The sequence below is a fragment of the Dermacentor silvarum genome, chromosome 11 (genome assembly GCF_013339745.2).
Source record: "Dermacentor silvarum isolate Dsil-2018 chromosome 11, BIME_Dsil_1.4, whole genome shotgun sequence".
Classification (NCBI taxonomy): Eukaryota; Metazoa; Arthropoda; class Arachnida; order Ixodida; family Ixodidae; genus Dermacentor; species Dermacentor silvarum.
Window position 1 is genome coordinate 60,293,987 of NC_051164.1, and position 18,364 is coordinate 60,312,350.

At 50.6% G+C, this 18,364-nt stretch overlaps 1 protein-coding gene across 1 annotated transcript; it reads left to right on the forward strand.

Annotated features, from left to right (window-relative positions):
- Positions 1–14,810: 14,810 nt before the first annotated feature.
- LOC119432616 (uncharacterized) lies at positions 14,811–15,680 on the forward strand. Its single transcript, XM_037699776.1, has one exon. It carries the CDS (start codon positions 14,811–14,813, stop codon positions 15,678–15,680), a length of 870 nt encoding a protein of 289 aa, XP_037555704.1.
- Positions 15,681–18,364: the final 2,684 nt, after the last annotated feature.

Consider the following 18,364-nt stretch of genomic DNA (forward strand, 5'->3'; position numbering starts at 1 on the left):
TTTGGTGGTTGGAGCTTCGTGTCAGTTTGTGCCCGTTAACCTGTGCTGCACATAGAGTACTGCATCCCAAAACAGCAATGCGCATTCCTTGGGGCTTTTCACGAGGCAGCCCGTTCATCAGCACCCGCCTAGACGGCGACGGGGCCCGACACCGACTGTGACGCGAAAACAAAGAAGCTCATTTCGAGGTGACAACAACCGTCGCCCTCCGTGGAAGCGGTAACGACCGCGAAGGCCAGTCTCACGACCCTGACAAGCTGGCCGTCACGGAGAGCAAGGAACCAGTGTCGACGACTTTCGTGGAAGGAGCGTGAACCCTTGTTTCCAGATTGTTTCGTCCTTGCTTCGAAGGTCCGACATTAGAGGCGGAGTCCAGCAAGGTGGTGCGACGACCATGGGCAGAGTTCTGAGAGCAGTGCGATCCCTCTGATTGGCCAAAACAAGGTCATGGAATTCCCTTGTGTAGGGAACTGTAGGGATGAGACTGTTTCAAAAGTGGACATGTTTGGTGCAGCGAGGATGTGCTGGCGTGTGTGCTCAAACATGTAGTGATCAGGCATGTAATGCGCTCCGACATGGAGTGTGCGCCCATATCTGAAGCCAGTTGTGTAAATGCGTAAAATAAACCCGTTTCTACAGTTTCCTTCAGCCTACCGACCTCATCTCCTCACCAACAGGCACCTCTCGGTGACAGATACGGTCGACGGCGTGGTTCCACTTAGCCAGCGTTGTACGACGCCCCGGTACAGCGCAGGGCAGCAACTATGCCTTAGGGTCCCCGGCGGCGTAGGCAAACGGCCCCCTGAGTGACGTACGAGTCCGACCCACGAACCACGAAACCGGGTCACAACAAGAGCAAGGGCAATGAATATACATCGTCTAGCCCAATTCATCGCTCTGTTTTAAAAGGTGCTCAGTATGTCCCGCTTCAAGCCAAGCCGGCTGTTATATTTCCCATCCGTTTGATCCTTTCGATGAAATTTAATGGTGTTTTATAGACCACCGCTAACCTTCGTGTAACCTTGACTACAATGTTTGTGCATTGTCTCGGTGGTCGTGAGATTAGTTACCAATGACGTGGCATGAAACGCTAGCTCATGGTAACGCACAGAACGCTCGCTTTACACTGGCTTGAATGCCAGCGAACGTACGCCGTTTCAGGCGGCCCATGCCAGCATAACATTTATGTTGTTCGTGGTGGCTCGCGCCTTGATAAGACGCGCCAACGCTACCCCCCTGCTGTCAAGCTAACCGCCGCCTAATATTTTAAAGTATATATATATATATATATATATATATATATATATATATCTATATATATATATTGCCACCTGGTGTTTTCGAGCCAGCAAACGATCATCATTGCGGGCCCAGCAAGAACGTCGAAGAAGACGACGAAGTCTAAGATCCTGCGCCAGCTGGAGAACCGTCCCTTCGTGCCTGGCCTTCTTCGTGTCTGGCTGCTGGTACTGTTGAATGCTCTTGTCCTTACCGCGTGACAAACTGGTGGAGGTGCTGGGTAATCTAATCTATGCACCAAACCCCTCCGAGCAGCAGGAGCTCCAGTCCTGTACCGGTGGTTACGCCTGTACACCGCGCCAGCAGAAGGATCTGTGGACAAGCCCCTGAGTTTAGACTCCTCCCAGAGATAATGGCAGCTCCGACCATCCCAACCGGTATGGAAGGCACTACACCGATTCATTGTACGCTATTCAATCCGCGAACGCCGAATCCCTTCCACGGTGCCATGCATGAGGATGTTGAAGATTGGCTGGTGCACTATGAACATGTTGCCTCGTTCAACAAGTGGGACGACGCAGACAAACTGAAAAACGTATATTTCAGCCTTAACGATGGCGCACGTGTTTGGTATGAGAACCGTGCAGATGCCCTAACTTCCTGGGAAGAATTCAAACGCCGTCTTTTTGAGACGTATGCGAGCCCTGATCGCCGAGAACGAGCTGAGCGTGATCTCCAGTCCCGTATACAACTGCCGAACGAAGGTGTCGCAATGTATGTCGAGGACATGACGCGTCTCTTTCGACGAGCCGACCCCAGTATGTCGGAAGAAAGAAGGTGCGGTACCTGATGCGCGGAGTGAAAGAGCAGCTGTTCGGCGGTCTCGTGCGCAGTCCTCCCAAGACTGTGTCAGAATTTCTTTCCGAGGCCGTCACCATGGAACAGACCTCTTCGGCAGCGGGCACCATCATACGAACGCCAAGTGAACGCTGCCTCACCTACGGACTTCTTCAGGAGCTCTCGGGGGCCACGTGGACTTCTTTCGAGAGCTCATCCGTTCCGTAATCCGCGAAGAACTCCAGAAACTGTCGGTACCCTCAAAGCCGACGCTCAGCTCTTTGTCCAGCGTTGTCCGTGACGAAGTGCATCATGCGCTCAGAGAACCACCCTTCAACACAGAAGCTCAACCGCTAAGAACTGACAGCCCCCGTATGTCGTATTCGCAAGCTTTGCGGCAACCTGCCCCACCTTCCTCCCCGCTTCGCACCGCGTCCCCGACCATACTACAGCCCGACCAAGCGGCCTCCTATTACCACGACCACCGACAGGCCCCAAGGAAATCAGACGTGTGGCGGGCACCTGATCGCCGTCCCCTTTGCTTTCACTGTGGCGAAGCTGGGCATGTCCACCGACAGTGCTCATATCGAGAGCTCGGATTACGCGGATTCTCAGCAAACTCGCCACGACCTAGGTTTGGCCAGCGTCCTCCTGCAATTGAATACGTTGCCCAGCAGCGCGGATCCTCATCAGCTCGACACCAGTCACGATCCCCTTCGCCGCGGCGATTTTCTCCGACTCGCCGTACGTATTCGTACGGTTCAAGTGACATGTGACATACTCTTACACGGTGAAGCGGTCGCAGAAAGCAATCACTCTCTCTTGCTTTCTCGAGGTGTTTGCGTAGCAAGAAGCCTTATTGATCTCCATGATGGCCACTGTGACGTTCTTGTCACGAACTTCAGGTATACGAACACCGCCACCATTTTCCCCGGTACTGTCATCGCTTACGCCGACCCGATCGCCGATGTCACTGAATGTTTTGCTTCCGAGGCAATCGACACTGCTGAAGCACCTCTACGCAACGCCGACATTAGTGCAACGCTTCCTGAAGACAACAAACAACCCCTGCGTGAGCTGTTGCTCGAGTTCCACTCTTGCTTTGCACGGTCGTCGAAGATACGTCAAACGTCGATTACGAAACACCGTATCATCACCTATGACGACGCGCACCCCATACGGCAGCAGCCTTATCGTGTTTCCCCGACCGAACGACATGCCATTCAAACGCAGGTGAAGGAAATGCTTCAAGACGGCGTAATACAGCCCTCATGCAGTCCCTGGTCATCGCCAGTCGTGCTTGTTAAAAAGAAAGATGGCACGCTTCGGTTTTGTGTTGACTACCGTAAGCTAAACAACGTCACAAAGAAAGACGTGTACCCGTTGCCTCGTGTCGACGATTCTCTGGACAGGCTGAGGCGCGCGAAGTATTTCTCCTCTATCGATCTGAAAAGTGGCTACTGGCAAATTGAAGTAGATGAGCGGGACCGCGAGAAAACTGCCTTTGTAACTCCGGACGGCCTTTACGAATTTAGAGTACTCCCTTTCGGCCTCTGTTCCGCTCCAGCCACATTCCAGCGAATGATGGATACCGCTCTCGCTGACCTCAAATGGAAAAGCTGCCTCGTCTATCTCGATGATGTCATTGTCTTTTCGGAAACTTTTGACGAGCACCTTCGACGCCTTCGGAATGTACTCGAAGCCATTCGATCGGCTGACCTAACCCTCAAGCCGGAGAAATGCCATTTCGGTTACGAGGAACTGAAGTTTCTCGCTCACGTCGTGAGCGCGGCAGGTGTTTGGCCAGATCCCGAGAAGACTGCTGCCGTAGCTGCTTTTCCAGCTCCAATCGACAAGAAAAGTGTCAGACGATTTTTGGGCCCCCTTGTGCGCATATTATCGACGCTTCATCGAAAATTTTCATCGAGTGGCTGTGGCCGTACAGTTTCCTACAAAAATTGCTATAGAGGGAGCCCTGGCGCTATGGTGTTTACGGGAGGTGCAAGTGTCAGCGCAGGCATGAAGGGTAGTGCATGAATTTGCCTGAACTTTGTCCTTCTGGCTTCAAATGGCTTTGCGATTTTGCAAGTTGACCATTTGCAACCTAAATATTGCGTCATAAATGAAACACTGACCAATGATTAGGCGTGTGCGCAGAAAACTTGTTTTCCTGTGTTTGTAAAAAAAACCTGATTATATATATATATATATATATATATATATATATATATATATAGTACAGTATAGTATAGTATATTATAGTACGCAACATTTCTGAAGCACGTGTCGCAAGATCTTGTTGCGAATGGTTGTAAATCACACGTTTACGATCGAATGCCAACATCCTGGCCTCCAGCAAGCCCTCAGTAACCTAAATAATCCGTGCCATCCTTCCCATGTGAGTTCGCGGCGCGGATCAGCTGTGAGGTTCAAAGGCTGGTAGATGGCACGAACGCACCAGTCTTAGTGCCCTACAGCAAGTGTGTCTCAGACAGTGGCCGTACGACCTAAGTGTTGAACGAACAAGCAAGTAAACGACTGAACAAACGAGCGTGCGAACGACTAAACGAGCGACGACTAAAGGAGCCAGTGAACGAACGGGTCACCGCACGTTTTCTTTGCGAGTGCTCCGCCGCCGCATCTTACCTTCACACACTTCAGGCACGTAAGCACGTCTCGAAGACCTATATGATGCTGTCGTTCGGCGACAAACGCACCCCGTAACTTGCTTTCGGGAGGGCAAGCACGCTTTTCATCAGTGCCTTTATATCGCAAATCCACCGGGCGACCGCCAACGACGAACACGAACAAAAGAGGCATACAAAACTATTCGCCCTAAAGAAGGCTAGTAAGTAACCACCAAAGGCAAAGAGTTGCTTTACTAAGACGAGTTTTCACGCTCGAGCTTCAAATATTAAAATAATTCTGCTGAATGTTAAAAGTTTCGTAATCGCACTTTCTCACGCAGCCTCGCGTGCCCGCGAATTCACGCCTGTTGGCGTACAAAACGATTAAGCTTCTTGCCTTTGCTGAAACTATTTTGGCATCCGAAGGCGCAGCAGGTCATGCTGATGGGAAATGCCGTGAAGCGACGTCGCACTTCCCGCGAAACTTAGTTCAAGGCGTTCGCAAACCAAAACACGGAAGAGCAACGGCGCCAACATGCGCTCCTCGCCAGTCGGTATAGACGTTTCTCAAGCGAAAATGGCGGTGGGGCGAGACCGTAAACAAACAACGCGCATGGAAAGGATAATCAAGCGGTACTCAACTGTTTAATAGCGGGAAGGGTTTCAAGCATATATCACCTTGGCCGGTATTTTGTAGCGATGCCTTTCCGGTAATAATGCCTTTTCGCGCTTATCGCGCTTTGTCAGTCAGTGGTCGGAGCGACGGTCCGCTCGCGTTATCAACGGGATCAGCCGGCCGTTAGCGGTGGATGATAAGACTGAGTAGAATAAGTCATAATGCCTCGCTACAAAATCGCGGCCCTTGTCACGCACACGCACAATAAAAATACAGACACGTCGCAAGAACACGTGCAAGTCAAAGAAGGTTTCGCAAGAAGTCAAACTCCGAGTTAAGTGCGGCTGACACCGATGTGTTCTTTTTGGTGAAAAAGGCTTCCAATGCAACTCTAGAAGAAGCGTCGCCGTTCCTGTCCAGAATGGTCGTCTCCGAGTAACGAGCCTCACAACCACGCGCACTAACGTGGGCCACCACACGTGTGTCCTTGTCCACTTTCTTGCTTAATTTCTGGGCATGCTTTCTATAAGCGGTCGTTCACGCAACGTTCGGTTTGGCCGATATACACTTTTGCGGGTGACATGGGGAATGGCATAAGCCACACGTCTGGAGCACACAACGAAAGGTTTCTCATGCTTAGTGCGGCATCCTCGTCTGCTTTCACAACCAATTCGCTAATTTTCCTCATCAGTAACGGAAGGCCAACTAGACAAACGATCAATTATTCTAACTGACATTTCGTCAATTTACAGTACATTTTGTTTTCCTCACTGTTTCCAGCATAAAGATCGACCTTCGGGATTTCTCAGTGAAATTCGAGCGCATTTCTTGTTCTACCGTAGTCTATGCTTAAAGAAAGTAACCACTCGACTAGCTACTCACACAAAGCATTATTCCCCCCTCTCTTTGGGACAAAAATTTCAATTTTGCTCACCGTACCTTTAGCCGTGGCATCCGCACGCATGTCTCGACAACGTTCTGTCACTTATGGATGGGCAGTGCGCATGCTCGGCGGTTGCCTAGGCGACCGAGCAGAGTATCCCGGCGTATCAATGGTATCATCGCCTGTCTTTTCCTCGGTGCAGCATACGTTCGCGCTATCGCTCTCGTCTATCGCCCGCAACAGTAACAAATCCGTCAACGCGTCGTAATGTTTAAAGGCTCGGTGGTGCGCCTGATACGCGCTGGCGAAACAGATTCGTGAAGCCTCGCATATATCTCGCAGTGGTGCGTCGAATATCTGCCGGTATTCATCGAGCGCGCCCGCCTCATAACCTCCCGAGACCGTAGAACAAGGGTGTTATTCAGGACATTGTCGGCATTCCACCATACTGCCAAATTTTGGAATATGGCTGCGTTTTGAGCCACTCAGAGACCCGTGGAAGGGCTGTGGGCCAATCACAGCTTACAAGACGTCGAGTATGAGGAACTGGACACGTCCCAGAATAGGATTCCAGCTCAAGGACGTAATCGGGTTGCAGGTTTGTTCTTGTCGCTGACATATAGGTTACAAAATTGAATGACCATTCTTTGTTTTATTTATTATTTTTACTGCGAAGCTGTCATTGCTAAGGTTCTATGCATTTTTCGTGTCCATCAACAGATCTGAGTGTGCAAAAACGCAGATCCCGAATTTGATGCAAAATCGCTTCATTCTATGCAAAAGCTTATACTTCGCCTCACTTGGATATGTATTTTCAGTAGATTAGTTATCAATAGGCACCGTTTTCAAGATCAGTAGACTCTCAGGTAGATAATAAGGGCTTCTCAAAGATTTGCCGCTGTGCGACCCGTGTGGGCCATGTGAATGCTCGCACCGCCCTCTCTTTGTCGGCGTTCCAAGCATTTGCGTGCCTAATTTCCTTCCACTCTCCCGGCATGGCGCTCCCATCGCACGTATCTAGTTTTCTCCGGCTCCCCGAGGTAGTGGTAGTCTTCCACGCGAATGCATGCCGCCGATCAAGACCCCCGATCAAAATAAAAGTTTGTGTGCGTGTGTCTATCTTCGGCATGACCGCCGTCGCCGCTCAAGAGAAGTAAAGTTTGCTCATGCCTTTGATCTAAATTCTGTGTCACCTCTATGTCGTGTACTAAACTGCTTCGCTGGTAATCTCCACCTTAACAGCAGTGGAATGGCACGTGATATTTTTTTTTAATTTCATGGTAAGATGCCAACAATTTCTGCAGGTATTTGTATTTCCACATACGTGCTGCAAATTAACTGCTCTCCAATGTTTCTTACGAAAAAAAACATTACGAAACAGAGACAAAGGTGTAACATTGTGCTCTGCACTGCCGCGTAGACGCGGCATCCTTAACTTCCATGTGTTCTCGCGATACTCGAAACCCGCTTCACCCTTGCTTTTTGTTGTCTATGACGATACGATGGTATGGATAAGATTAGTGTCAGTTTTTCCAGAGCCGATGGCAAAAATACCATTGCATATTTGCATACATGTATACTTGCATACTTGCATGTATACAGGTATCGCACGCAGATGACCTTATATATACATATAGGATGACTATTGTACATAGTCGCATCCAAGGTAATGCTGGAAAGCGTGGTAGCTGATATGTAATATAATTTACAAAGGGGTATTCGGAAGATAAAAGTGCACCGCAGCCGAGATACTCAAAACTGGCCGCACAAGTTCGTATGGTTGAAAACTACGGCGACAAGATTGCGATGCTGCATGGGCGGGGTATATACCTATGCCACCACATTAGAAACTTGTGCAAGAAGGCGGCTACAGTGTCCTGATAATTAGCAAGCGTTACGCTTTCCTTGCATGTAAGTTTTCTTGTTAACGGGCATAACAGCAATATAAAAGCTGAGCAAATGGAGGCAAGGGAGATTGACAACGAACGTTGCCATTAAGACTGTGAAGTCTCGCAATTTAGCCAAATGTCTACGGTATGGAGTTTTGTAACACGCCATTTGTTCAAATTAGGCCCGTAGCCAGGAATCTTTTTTCGCGGGGGGGGGGGGGGGGGGCACTTGCAGAAGGCCTTGCCTATTTGAGGAAAGTACCTATTTTTCAGCCATTATTTTCAGTCAAGAAAGATTCCAAGGGGGAGGGGGGGGGGAGGGCTAGCTACGGGCCTGCTTCCAAAATGTGCTCTTACCAGCCAGTTTGCAGAGTGAATCGCAGGCAGTACCTAATGAATTGGCGATAAAAGCGGCGCTGCGCTACGCGAGGCAGTAAAATGGCGGAACGATTGGTAAACAAAGCTCGTTACGAAAACACGGGCAAGTTTGCACTCAGTCGTTCAAAGCTTAGGCACAACGAAACTGTCCTTCCTCGAGTCTTACTGGGTGCTACTGCTTGGTATTAACATGGTTGCTGCTAGGTCTTAACTTAGGTAACTTAACTACGCATGTAGGGAAGGTATTCTCGCGCGATCATTTTCTAAGGTACCTTCCCTTTCGCGACATTTCGCGTGACTAGCGGTGGACGCGTCGGCGCTACGAGCGACAGCGTTCCTGGCATGCCACAAACGCAGGCGGGCTAACCAAGGTTGGCACAGCGCCAAGAACGCTGTTGCTTGGCGACACCGAAAGCGTTGGAGGCTAGCCGCTTGATATCTAGCGAAAGTTGACAGGGTGCGACTGTTTTCACAACAAATCCGTGCAGGGGTGGGGCCTCGCCTCGATAACGTATCACCATTTTCTTTTTATTGCGATAGCAATTATATCGACACTTCAACTGCATTTCTGCCGTCGGCGTCGCCGTCGCCGTGAGGTTCCGTATAAAGTCCAAGGGCAATAAAATCGTCGCCGCGCGCTATCACGGAGAACGAACGCACGGCGGAAAGCAAACGGGACCATCGCGCGAAAGGCCGTGGGGGTATGGGAGGGAGGGAAGCGGGGCGACGCTGTGCGGCGGCGTCAAATACGTATCTTGCAACCGGGCGCAAGGGTAACTGGCCGCTCAATCTTCCGCGTGAAAGCAAGAAAGCGGGAAGGCAGCGCGGGAGGGAGGGAGGGGGGGCAGCTTCTACTCTACCAACAACTGCGTTTGTACTTTGCCCGGCTGTGGCGGTCGCCCGCACCGTCTCTTAAAAGCGATATCCACATAGCTCTGACCTTTGTATGCGCTGTGCATTCGCCGCTCAGTTTCCGTTGAAACGATAGACCGCACGAACCTTCGCTCGCTGCGGCGGCTGCGCTTGCTGCCAGCGTTTTGACAGTGGTAGTCTGTGGTCATTCAGTGTGATCTATTCATGTTTGCTTGTACGCGCTGACACCACGCTTGTTAGTTCAGTTAGTAAGCAAACGTGTCCAGGTTTATGCAGCCGATAAAACTACTATCCCTAATCCGAATAGCTGTCTACTAATTTGCTATCGCAATTGATGCTTCGCCTTTAGGGGAAACTGCGACATTTTCTTTTCTCTCTGTTTGGCGGCGCAGTCGGTGTGCGGCGCCTCAGTTCGGATCAGCTCATTCCACGTGAACGAGAAGTTGGCGCGCGTATCATATTCACAGCGTGCGTTGTTTTGTTTCGCTTGTGAAAGCGCGGAATGCAACAAATGAGCGAGCCTCCTGACCGACAGAAGGTGATCAAAAAGTACCTCCAAGGGTTACATCATCATGAAGACGGCTGCTCCCATGGCTACCTGAAGTCAGACGATGAGCTTAAGCTTTTTAAATGGTCCTTGGCTGCCGTCAACGAGAGGTATGCTGTGCGGACATCAAGAGACCTGAACAAGCCGTCCAAATGTAAGGATGTATAGACTGCTTCTTAATGTCTCGCTCTGCGCGTAGATTTATTCTTGAAAAACGCAGTAGTAATTTTAACCAGGGACTCAACCCGGCAGAACGACTTGTTTTCGGTTGTGGTTAGTGCGCAACACTACACAATTGATTGATCTTGATTCGCCTTTTGAAGATTGGGTTATCATTGTTCTGGTTACCGGTTCAGTTTCCCTGGCACCGATTTACTTCGGTTTGAGTGGAGTATTGTTCTGGCTACCGCGACATGACCCGATCCTCAGAAATTTTGATAAATGTAAAATAAATGAACTGTTATTTTCGGTTTCAGTCATGATTAGAACCGCGTGATTAGCCGCGTGTGGACTGCTCCTAGAACACGCGGCTAACCTGGCTGACCGGCTGCTTTCTGCAGATGCCGGCAGGCGGCGACAAGTTTATGCTAGCGCGTCGGTGGAGCAGCTCGCATCCCCATAAGTGAAGGCAAATTTGTATTTTCTTCTTAATAACCAGGCAAATAACTGCGGTAAGTGTTATACTAAACGAAGCAGACCCCAAAATGCAATCGTTCTGCAAAATATGAGCAAGAATAGTGCAGCGGTGAGCGCTAAACCTCTTTTTCGAACAAGCGCTGCGAAATATTCAGGACAGTGTATGTTGCGGTGGAGCGCGTCTTCCTGATTACCGCAGCTCGGTGTCATTTGCCCAAACTTGTGCTTCTCGATCGAGTAGCCGCAGGTTTGCATGCCCATCGCCGCCGCAACTCGACACGATAAACGAAGAAACACGATTGCTGTTTCCGTGGGTTGTATGCATGCGGTGTATGAGAGGCGCGGTGTTCCGGCGGCGGCGATCAGCTCGACCCCAGAAAACGCAGCTCTTTAGCAATGGGGCCAAAGTTTGTGGCAAGGCTGTCAGCAGTAGTGATTGCACTTACGGGCAAATTGCAGTGCAAAGTCCGAGTCCGCCGTAACAGTGACGTTATTAACCGACGCATGCAAATTATCAACCAAGCTGCGTATCGCGCTGCCTCCACATCGTGTCGCTTGCAGCCGTCGCTCCCACTTATACGTGGTTTCACCTGTGGTGTCACTAGCAAAGCAACCGGCTTCAGCGTTAGCAATCTCTTTGGCCTCGCTTTTCGACGTCGCGCGCATATCGTGCGACAAGGGTGAATCGCGCCCTTTCGCATGCCAATAATGTAGGGAACGCAAACAGCAGTTAGTGGCGTCACGAGTTCATTATTGAAGCTTTTAGCTTCGACGCTTCCGCCTAGTCAATTAGTTGACATTTTCGTTAACGGGAACAGGGCATTTACATATCTTCCACCAGTTCAGAAGTCACTAAGTTTCTCACTGCCTGCCGTGTTTTTTGCGAGAAAGTACCCAGATGCATTAGTAATTAATTTAATGAGAATATCCCAGCGTGATCGAGTCGGCACAATTAGGTGATTTTCTCGATTACAGTATCACTGTATTCGAGAAAATGCAGTGTGTACGTTCCAGAAACCAATAGCCTAATTGAAATAGGGAAATGTATCTTGGTATTACATTCACCGTGATCACTAGAGCAAAAGCTACCAAGCGCATGCGTATATACAGGGTGTTTCAGCGAACACTTTCAAAATTTATGTTAGGTTGTCTGTGGCAGATAGCCCAATTCTAGTTAATGAGGTGCTCTACTCGAAGAGGCGGACATTACTTGCACAAAAAATTGAAATGCATAATCAAATAATTACCATAAATTCACTAATTATGTTTTTAACTAATTACCTGATCGCCCATATTGCAATTTACAAATTGTAGCCGTGGTGTTCGCAAGGCGGATCTAGTTGTAATTACTTCTCAGGATGACACCAGTTTCGAGATAATAGTTCCCGAACTTTGCGGAGAAATGCATTGGCGTTCCAGTTAATTTTGGGCTTGAATGCATAAAGCGACGTTTTCTAACTAACTGGAACGCCAATGCATTTCTCCGCAAAGTTCGGGAATTATTATCTCGAAACTGGTGTCATCCCGAGAATTCGTTCCATGTGGATCCGTCTTGCGAACTCCACGGTTACAATTGCTACAATTGCAATACAATTGCAATATGGGCCATCAGGTAATTAGTTAAAAACTTAATTAGTGAATGTTTGTTAATTATTCGATCATGCATTATAATTTCTTGTGACCAGCTCGAGTAGACCAGCTCACGAACTAGAATTGTGCTATCTGCCACAGGCAACCTTTAAAAATTTTTGAAAGTGTTCGCTGAAACACCCTGTATATACCGGGTGTTCAAAATTAGACTTTACGGAATTTTTAAAAATCGCCTGTGGCAGGTAGCATAATTCTTATCCTTGAGCTGGGTTATTCGAAGAGGCCGACATTAGTAGCACGAGCTCTTGCGAGCTCAAAACGAAAAACTAGCCAGCGAGCTAAACTCGCTCAGAACCCAATTCGGTACTCCGCTCTCCTCAAGCGGCGAGGAATAAAACATAATAGACAGGGAGCTTCCTAATCCTATAGAGAGTCGCGTCGAGGCCCTGGAGGCCCAGGTGACCTCGATTGAAACACAATTGGCGGACCTCTCCAAAATTATCCACGACACCATCACCCGTCAGATGGACAGTGTTATCACACAAGTGACACAAGCCGCAACTCGCATTATCCAAAAATGGATACAAGACAATCCGCGCGTCCTTAAGCGCGTAGGGCCCATCAGGGATGATAACCGCCCCTCAAAATTTAACAGTGTCATTGCCGATGTGTCTGAATTTTCAGAAGACTCCTGCACGTCTGCGCCGGCCACTAGCGGACTGGGAAGTGTTAACAACGTAACCCCACCCTCCGTCTCCTACCATGGCCCCCAACCTTAAGTCGCGAGCCAGAGCAACTCAGCCGCTTACACTAACACAGTGGAACTGCAGAGGTCTCAGGGACCGCAAGAAGCGGGCTCATCTCCGCCTCTACCTTGAGACCCTTGAGTTCCTTGTCGCCGTGGTTTCCCTTCAGGAACCCGGCGCAGGCGTCAAACTCACCAACTACACCACATTTCAACACAACCCGCAGACATGTATACTTGTTCACAAGCAATATGCTGCGCAGGAGGTCACACTCCCCTCAACACCACCTTTCTCATACACGGTGGTGTCGCTGCTGCCTCTAAAGCGGTCTGACCCACCTGTACACATTCTAAACATTTACTGCCCCCCGAAACTTAAGAGCGTTACGTTCAGCGAAATTTTCACGCAAGTCATGCAGGTGGCGGGAAGGGAGCCCCTCCTGATCATCGGCGATTTCAACGCCCCGAGCAGGCACTGGGGGTACCCCCGGGAGGACGCGCGTGGGAGGAAGCTTGCGGAACTTCTTTCCACACTTGGACTCACCCTCCACACCGACCCCGCCAACCCAACAGGTGTAGGCAATTCGATTCAACGAGACACTTGCCCGGACCTCACAATTACACGCAACATACGCCATGCCGACTGGCTGAATACAGAGGACACTCTCGGTAGTGATCACTGTATAATCAACACAACCATCTACATGCGTCCCCTGAAACGCCCACTAACACAAGCTCGTGTGCCGGACTGGACGACTTTCCGCACCTCTCTACCTATCGTAGACCCCCTCCAGTCGGGCTACGACACCTGGTCCAAATCGCTCACGTCGACACTCAGACAACACGAAAAGCAGATACAGCTCACGGACACACAAATGGACGTGGACAATCACCTCCTTCATCTTTGGGAGTCCCGCCGCAGCCTCACCAAACGATGGAGGAAACAGAAACATAACAGACGCCTCAAGAAGCGCATCCTCGAACTCGCACAGCAGGCCGAGGAATATGTCGCTCAGCTAGCCGACACTAACTGGGTGGACCGGTGCAACACGGCTGCGCGCCAGATGTCTGGCCGCAACACGTGGCGCCTGTTTCGCGCTCTCATAGATCCAACACAAACGCGCACGGAAACCCAACGCCACTTACATAGGGTCATGCACAACTTTACAGGAACGACAACACAGCTAGCACATGCGCTCAGGGATCGATAACTGCACCACAAAGGACCCCCGGACGGCCGCGTAATCGTATGCAGGTAAAGAGAACACGGAGCTGGACACCCCGTTCCAGCTACACGACCGCCGGGCGGCCTTAAGCAAGATGATGCGTGGCACTGCACCAGGGCGCGACAAGGTTATGGTCAAACTCTTGGCCAACCTTCCCGACAAAGCCTACGCCGCACTCCTCAAATACATCAATAACATTTGGGACGGTGAGACTCCTCTCGCTCTCGACTGGAAGACGGCTCTCGTGACCTTCATCCCGAAGCCCGGCAAACCTATTGATGTGGAGAACCTTCGCCCCATCTCTCTCACGTCTTGTGTCGGCAAGTTGATGGAGACGATGGTGCGAGACAGACTATCCGACTTTCTCGAAACACAGCACATTTTCGCGGACACCATGTTCGGTTTCCGCCCTCAAAAGTCAGCACAGGATATACTTCTGCAGCTCCACCATGACGTCTTAGATCCTGTCGAATGTCCCCACAATGACAAGGTGGTCCTGGCCTTGGATCTTAAAGGCGCATTGACAACGTCAAGCACGAAGCAATCCTAGACGACCTCAGTTACACCAACTGTGGCCACAAAACATTCAATTACATAACACAATTTCTTACAGAACGCCAAGCCTACATACGCATACAAGATGCGGAACACTGACCATACATAATCGGCTCGAGGGGAACACCTCAAGGCGCGGTCCTGTCTCCCCCTCCTCTTCAATTTAGCCATGCTTCATCTTCCCTCCAAATTGGCTTCTCTGCCTGGTATTCATCACGCTCTTTACGCGGATGATATCACAATCTGGGCCACGCAAGGTAACCTGGGCCACATGGAGTCCTGCCTGCAAGCAGCAGCGACCGTAGTCGACGACTACGCAACCTACTGCGGACTCCAGTGCGCCCCAGCTAAATCTGAATTTGTGCACGTACGTCTCTCCCCTCGGGACACAACTCAGCTACGCATCATTCTCCCCTCGGGACCGATCCGGGAGGCCAAGGAGATCCACGTCCTTGGCCTCTTCATACACCACCACCGCAGGGCCGACACCACCCTGGCCAAGCTCCGCAAGGTGGGAGACCAGGTGGGCCGCATGGTCAGCCGTGTCTCCAACAAGCGGGGCGGATTACGAAGCAAGGATGCATTGCGGCTTGCCCATGCTTTCGTAACGAGTAGAATCCTCTACTCGATCCCCTACTTGCACCTGCGCAAACACGATGATGACCAATTGGAGGTCATCCACCGGAAAGTCATCAAGCGGGCTCTCGACCTCCCGCTCGCTACATCCAACCAGAGCCTTCTGGCCCTGGGCTTGGTGAACACTTTCCGGGAGCTTCGAGAAGCCCACTTAGTCAACCAATACACGCGTCTTGCACAGAACCCGTCTGGTCGCCGCCTCTTGGACCGGCTACACATCAAACACGACTACCACATTGAGGAAAGGGTGAGAGTGCCTGAACCCTGGAGACGGTCCTCCGGGTCCGACCCCTTCCCCGCAACATGTCCAGAGAAGACCATAGCGGTCGTCGCCGGGCGCGTGCGGAAGCGTTGCGGCGACACTATGGTCACCAAAAAACACGTGGGCCTTCTGGACACGTGATGTTGCTGAAGGGCTTGGCCTGACAGTGGCCAACGTGGGAGCGGCCCGCTTCGGCTTACGTCGAGCCTCCGGACCTATTTAAATAAAGTTTACCACACACACACACACCAACAACACGTGTATTACGTGGGACGTTGCCGGCCCACACCACGGGGGGTGGTACCGGCCGCAGTCGTAACACACACTAACAGAGTTAACGGGCTCACTTTCAAAGCCTACAGCGCAAACACACGCGGAGGAGATTGCCATCGCTCTGGCCATCACTAATCCCAATCGAAACACATCATCACCGATTCGCGAGGGGCTTGAAGGAACTATGAGCTGGGGTGCCCCCCCGCACGCTAGCCCGGCGCATACTGCAATCTAGCTGCCCTATACGTTGATCCAACTCCGCGTAACTGATTGGGCACCCAGTCACCAGGGACTCCAGCAAAACGAACAGGCCGATCAGGCCGCCCGCGCACTCTTCCCGGGCTGTCTCCCTGTCATTGGAAGCATACTCCCAATCAGACAATCTGGGCCCTTTCATTCAAAAAAAATCACCGATTACTATATGGAGGAGCACCCGCGTTACCCAGCCTTGTAGGGACTGGATCGCGCTGACGAGCGCCTCCTCATCAAAATTTTTACCAACACTGTACTGTGCCCGGCGGTGCTGAAGCATTTCAACCATCCTTGACGGCGCGTGCAGTTCTGTGGGGAGTGGCTGACACTTCCACATAGTATGGGCGTGCCAATCGAACCATGTATCCCCCAACCCCACCAGAGAAGAATGGGAGGCGGGCCCTGCTCGGCTGGTCAAGACCTCAAGACCCAAAGGTTTCGGTTCAACGGACGCGGGCGGCGGATTGCCAAGGGGGCCCGGAATAGGGGCTCCACCTAGTACTGTGAGGCGAGGAGGCCAATAGGGCCCTAACCAATCGCCTCTCTGCAACCAGTTCAATAAATTTTTTTCACCACCACCACCAAAGAAGGTGTGACTGACAATTTCAATCTAACTGATGTAGAAAATAAACCCTTCCAACGTTGATTTAACTGCTTCAAGTGTAACACTGATACTGGAAAGAAGGTTTGAATTTTTTTGCGAGAAATGTCCGCCTCTTCGAGTAGACCAGATCATGAACTGGAATTGTGCTATCTGCCCAGGCAACCAATACATTTTTCTGCAAAGTTTGGGACTTGATATCTCCAAACTCGCGTCATCCTGAAATTCGTGGATTAGCCTTGCGAACTGAACAGCTAGAATTTGTAAATTTGAATATGGCACAATAAGTAATTAGTTAAAAACCTAATTACTGACTTCTTCTTAATTGTATAGTTGATTATGGATTTCTTTTTTTTTTTTTGCAAGTAATGTCCGCTTCTTCGAGTGGACCAGCTCATTAACTAGAATTCTGCCATTCTGCTATCTACCACAGGCAACCTTTAAACATTTTTGAAAGTGTTCCCTGAAACACCCTGTATAGTCACCCATTGTCCTCCCACCATCCACCCAGTACACCCACCATTCACCCAGCACACACACCATTCACCCACCATCCAACCAGTACCCCATCATTCACCCATCATATGCTGAAGTCACCCAGTATGCATTCCACCGTCCACCCGGTACACCCACCATGGTGATGACAAGTCACCCAGTAGCTATTACACCATCTACTTAGCTTCTACCATAGTCCCTTAATAGCCTTTTCTAGTCACGAAGCTCCCGCTTCAGTTTGATATGGAGCCAGCGCCTGCCGCTAGGGGCGCCGTAGTAAAAAAAAGTTGCAGTGGCTTAGCTCGGCTATGCCAGGATATACGTAGCGTTAGCAGAGGTTCAGCTGATTATTCTTAGCTTTCCTGGTTGTCTAGATTGTCAAGGATTAGCTTGATTGTCATGCTTACTGCTGCTCCAATGACACACACGCGGTATACGTATTATGTGGCACATGTATATAGCCTTCTTCTGTTCATTCCTCCTACGCTCAACCGCTAATTGCCAGGCACTACTTCGGGATCCGATCAGTCAAGCTTCTCCGTTCTTCTGCGCTGTTGAGCAGCATTTGCGCTCTCCTTCTCCATGGCTATACCACACTGGCAAACGCCATTCAGAAGCGCAGCGGCTCCAGCGCAGTGTCAGACGGCGACTGCACAGCGAGCGCGCGCCGGCGCCAGTGCGTCTACCACGGCTACGACGTCACTCCTCTGGAAGGCGCAGACCGGCGGCGGCGGAGTGCGCGAGAGTTGCGGCTCCGGTGGCTCCGGTGCGCAAGCCGTGTGACATCACTGATCCTTGCGCATGCGCAGCACGGCTCTTGATGTGCCGCGCGAAACGGGCTTGGCTAGGCCAGTGTAGCTAACGCTACAAAAAACCCACCTAGCCGAGCGGCCGCCGCCGGCGGCGGTGGTAGTTTTTCTGCTCTGAGCCGCTATTCTGGACATTCCGCCATTTTCTTCGAGGCGTGACGTAGGCGCGACGCTTACAAAATGGCGCTGATGGCCCCGTTTTGCTTTCCTAACGTGACGCAAGTTTGACGTTTCACCTAAGAAACTGTAATGTAGGCATTGAACCTAGCGTTCTTAATAAAGGAAAACAGTTTTCCTCCCCAGTAAAAATAAAGCAGCTAGCTCAAAGCGTACGATCACTCCATAAAAATCGTTTCTCGCTTCCGTTGTCTGCATGCGCACAAGCTGTCGTCTGG

What these genes read in the sequence shown, in the direction of transcription:
- LOC119432616 (XM_037699776.1), top strand. Translation starts at nt 14,811, where the DNA reads ATGCTTCATCTTCCCTCCAAATTGGCTTCTCTGCCTGGTATTCATCAC.